This window comes from Puma concolor, chromosome E4 (assembly GCF_028749965.1).
Source record: "Puma concolor isolate L17-30 chromosome E4, mPumCon1.1.hap2, whole genome shotgun sequence".
NCBI lineage: Eukaryota > Metazoa > Chordata > Mammalia > Carnivora > Felidae > Puma > Puma concolor.
In genome coordinates, this window is record NC_141683.1 from 3,340,033 (window position 1) to 3,344,669 (window position 4,637).

Sequence of the window (4,637 nt, forward strand, 5' to 3'; positions counted from 1 at the left end):
ACACAAGCAGTAACACATCAGAGATGTGGATGGGCTGGGGTGGGGGTGAGACAGGGAAGGGAGTCCATGGGGAGTGTTCCAAGGGCAGGAGGGACAGGGTGACAGCAGGCTCCAGGGCTGCATGCTGGGGAGCCGTGTTTTCATGGGTTACTGCCTTGATGAGGAGAAAAAGCACGAGAGGTTGGGTCCCTTTTCCATGCCACCCAAGACTTGGTCCCCAGCACCTGAGTTAGGACCTCGGGAAACAGAATGGAGGCTGGTGACAGGGAGAAGCTGGAAGCGGGAGAGGAGGGTCAGACCCAGAGGGGAAGTGAGAATCTGAGTAGGTGTCCAGGGTTGAGGGCGGAGCCCATCTGCATTGTCGGGGAGACTCAGGGCAGGCGTGTGTGTTGAGAAGGAAGTCAGAAGAGAGGGGCTGCGTGTGGGGAGGTTTGTGAGAACAGACGCCAAAGACCCACTTTCCGAGAGAAAGAAAGAACATCTGCACATAAGATGCTGTTGTTGCAACTGGTGTTGCTCACGGTTCTTGTCCCAGGTGGTGACAGCGACGATGGTGAGGACGGTGGCCCTGCTCAGAGAGTGTATATGTGTGTGATGTGTGTACATGCGTGCATGCAAATGCATACATGTGCATGCACACGTGTATCATGTGTGCTCATGTGTCATGTGTGCATGTTTGTGCCTACACGCGTGTGATGTGCATATGTTTGTGTGGCAGTGTGTGTGAACATGTGTGTCATATGTGTGCTTCTGTGCCTGCATGTATGTGTTATAAATGTGTGCTTTTAGAGGACAATGTGTGCATCTCTGTGTCTGCATGTGTGCACGTGTGCATCATTTACGTCCATGTGCTTGTGTGCCTACACGTGTGCAAGTATGTATGAGTGTGTGTGCATAGGTGCCTGTGTTTGTTTCTCTGCGTGTATCTGCATGTGTGTCTGTATGTGTGCAAGTCTGTGTGTGACACGTGTGCACAACTGCTTGTGTGTCTGTATGTTTGTGTTTTAATAGGTGTATGTGTGTATTTGTATGTGAAGGTGTACATGTGTATCTGTGTATGTCAGTTTGTGCAAGAGTGTGTAATGTAAGTTTGCATGGGTGTGTCACTGTTTGTGCACACTCGCCTGTGTGTGCACTCATGGTGTGGGTTCTCCAGCACATATCTGGGGAATGAGAATGTCCACCCAGTTCCTTTCTACACATCCCTGACCCCAGGGCCCTGTTCTCTGCTGAACGATGGTTTCAGAATGATGGGCTCAGAGCTTTGGGCAACACGTGTTTCCTCAGAGAACTATGACTCCATGTCCTCCAGATTTCAGTGCCCCTCGCTGGCACCTTTTTCTGATTCTCTCTTCTTTGCAATGCCTCCCTCACTCTATCTGTTCTGACACAGACTTCCAGGGGCCGAACTCCTTCCGAATCATCCTGACAACATCTTTTTACAACCGTTCCTGGACACAAAACCTTGGCTCAGCTTGGCTGGATGAGCTTCAGACTCATGGCTGGGACAGCAAGACCGGTATTCTCATACACCTGCGACCTTGGTCCAAGGGCAACTTCAGCAACAGGGAGCTGATGGAACAGGAAAGGTCATTACATGCAGCATCCATTGCATTTCCTCTGATATTTCAGAACCACGTCAGTCAATGGCAGCTTGAATGTGAGCTCGGGTCCCTCAGGGCAGGTGGGATTGAGGTGACCGGTGTGTGTCACCTTGAGTTCCTTCTTCCTCCAGGAAAGAGCCTCCCCTGGCTGCTGAACCTTTTGACTCCCCTTCATAAAACGGAATCATACCCGTGTGTTCAGGAGGCAGAAGCCAGACCCCGAACTTGAAAAGCTTCACGCCTTCTGCTATTTCCCCTCCGCTCCTTGACCTCAGGCTGTGTTCTCCTGTCTCTCACCAGAGTCTCCCATGACCACCCCATTCCCTGGCCTCCAGCCAGAGACTCTCCTCTCCTTCACTCTGTGACTGATCCTCGAATTGTGCTTTACTCCTCATTGAGTCCTCTCATCAACATCTGTCCATGTGTTCCCTGTACCCACTACCCCCCCTCACCCTGGATGGTTTTATCACAGCTCTCCTGCTGAGCCCTCTCCTGTTCTCTGCCCACAGCCTTCCAGTCTCTCCTCCAACAGTTGTTCCTTCCTCAGTCATTCACCTCTTCCTCTGCTGCAGTGACCACCACTTCCCCTCTGTGTGAGCCTCCACTTAAACCAAACTTTGCTCCATTCCTTCCAATACCCTCAACTTCTCCCTCTGCTTCCTCTGTTATTGGCTTCTACATACCTCATTTCATCTCTTCCCTCCCCATTTCCTGTAACTTACAGTCTCTTTTGCCAGATCCTTTTCAGGTACAGCTGGTCAAAAGCTGTGTGCTGCCCTTTGGAGAGGCACCAGGAGGATTTTTGTGGATTGCATATCAAGGATCAGATCTTGTGAGCTTCCAGAACACGTCATGGTGGCCATCTCCAAAGGGAGGAAGGAGGGCTCAGCAGGTCTCCAAACTATTCAATCAGTACCATGTGGTCAACTTACGATTACAAGCACATGTTAATGACATCTGCCCCCGTTTCCTCTTGGGTCTACTTGATGCAGGGAAGGCAGATCTTCAGCGGCAAGGTCAGTCCTGCTCCCTCCCTCCAAGCTTTCTTTCTACACTCAGAAACTTGCAACATTTCCTCAAACTCAGGGATAAAAGGGGCCAAGAGGGAGAGGGCTGATGGTGGTGGGTTTCTAGAGGTGGAAAGATGTGTGTATCTAAAGCGATGTGAGGATCTTCCCTCTCAGTCTGAGAATTCCTGTCCTGTCTCTGCAGTGAGGCCAGAAGCCTGGCTGTCCACTGGCCCCAGTCAGGGGCCTGGCCATCTGCTCCTTGTGTGCCATGTCTCTGGCTTCTACCCAAAGCCAGTGTGGGTGACGTGGATGCGGGGTGACCAGGAGCAACAGGGCACCCGGCGAGGCGACGTCTTGCCCCATGCTGACGGGACATGGTATCTTCAGACGTCCTTGGATGTGGAAGCCAGGGAGGCAGCCGGCCTGTCTTGCCGAGTGAGACACAGCAGTCTAGAAGGCCAGGATATTGTCCTCTACTGGGGTGAGAAAGGGCTGGTGCCAGGCAGGGAAAGGGTGGTCCTCCAGCAGTGCAGGAGAGACAGATACAAAGTTGGGATTCTAGGGACTCCAGATCATAAAGGACTAAAATTTAGTGACCTAAGAAATGGAGAGCTGGGTGTGAGGGTCCTGTAGATACAGCAGGAAGCAGAGGGTTGGTTGAAGGGTCCATCTGTGAGCAGGGATGGGAGAGGAGAAAGAGGAAGGGTGGTTGGTGAGGCAGAGGGTGACAGGAGAAAAAGGACCAGGAAGGTGCAGTTGAACCCAGGATGGATGGGAATTGACACCCTCTGTGTACCAAAGGAACAGAGCAGCACCGCCCTGTGAGCTTGGTCTTCCTGGCAGCGATCGTGCCCCTGGTGCTTCTGGCAGGTCTTGCGTTCTGGCTCTGGAAGCGCTGGTAAGACTCTGGAACCATGTTTCTGCTCTTTCCCAACTGTGTCTTTCCCCTTGTGTCTGTCCTCACCTTTCCTCCTCTCAGTGCTCCTCTCCCTGCAGTCCTCACCTCCACCTGCTGCAGAGCATTTCCAATCTGTTCCTCCTAGGAAATCACACTGGAGACCTCAGTGCACTGGCCTCCCTTTAGAGAGAGATCCCAGCAGCCCAGGACCAGGACGTCCCTAAACCCATCTCAGCAGTGATGGACCAGCAAGTCTCTATGTGCAGCTTTTGTCTTTCCTTTCTGCTCAGGCATCAGTTGTCAGTATAAGCTGAGTGTCGTTTAACAGGAACCCTTGTTCTGACCTGAGTCTCAGACTTAAATCTCAAAATTATCTTAGAGTAAAATGAAGTCTGAGGACCTCCATGGGTCACAGGCATCTTGTGTCACTTCCTCCCACGCACCTTCTCTGGTCTGCATAGTGGAAGCAGTCTCTGCTTGGTGGGAATTTCCACCACTTTAACCTGCACTGTGGATAATCTACACCCAGTTCCTATCCGTTTTTGCCCTGCATTTAGGTCTAATTCCCTTCTAATTCCTTCTAATTTTTCCCTTCTAATTCCTAGGTCTCTTGAGTGCAAAGCCCACATCTTTTTAATATTTGTATCCTTGGCAAGGAGTCTCGCCTGCATGGAATATGTCCCTAATAAAAGTCTGTGTTGAATTGATGCCAATTTCATAGTTTTTTCTTCTTTCGCCTCCTGTGGTGTTTGTAGTAGTTGAGACGTTTGATGTTCTTCTTGTCAAAAGTCTTTTCACTTTGCCTGGAGACTTGATACTGTTATGGTTCCTTGGTAACATCTCTGAGCCTCTGAGGAGAATATAGTTTTGTCTGGGGATATTTCTATTATTTAAACACAGACACCTATTGGAGTGGACCTGTTGTGGATAAAAGGAGGAGGGCAGATGCAGGTCCTGGCTGTTTGAGGCCCTCAGGACAGCAGCAGAGACATCACCTTGGGGCTTGTTGGCAATATAGGGTCTTGGCCTCAGCTGAGGTTCACTGAATCACAATGTGCATTTTAGCAAACCAGCAGGGATTCACAGGTGCATAAATGTGGTGCCTGAGAGGTAGCAGTGCAAGTG

General features: G+C 50.8%; 1 protein-coding gene across 1 annotated transcript; it reads left to right on the forward strand.

The window, feature by feature from the left end:
• Nucleotides 1–310: 310 nt before the first annotated feature.
• LOC112851670 (T-cell surface glycoprotein CD1a-like) lies at nt 311–4,066 on the forward strand. The gene is made up of 6 exons (XM_086693836.1): nt 311–553; nt 1,394–1,660; nt 2,342–2,620; nt 2,817–3,095; nt 3,422–3,512; nt 3,658–4,066. The coding sequence occupies exons 1-6, from the start codon at nt 493–495 to the stop codon at nt 3,734–3,736; spliced, it is 1,056 nt and encodes a 351-aa protein (XP_086549962.1). The 5' UTR covers nt 311–492; the 3' UTR covers nt 3,737–4,066.
• Nucleotides 4,067–4,637: the final 571 nt, after the last annotated feature.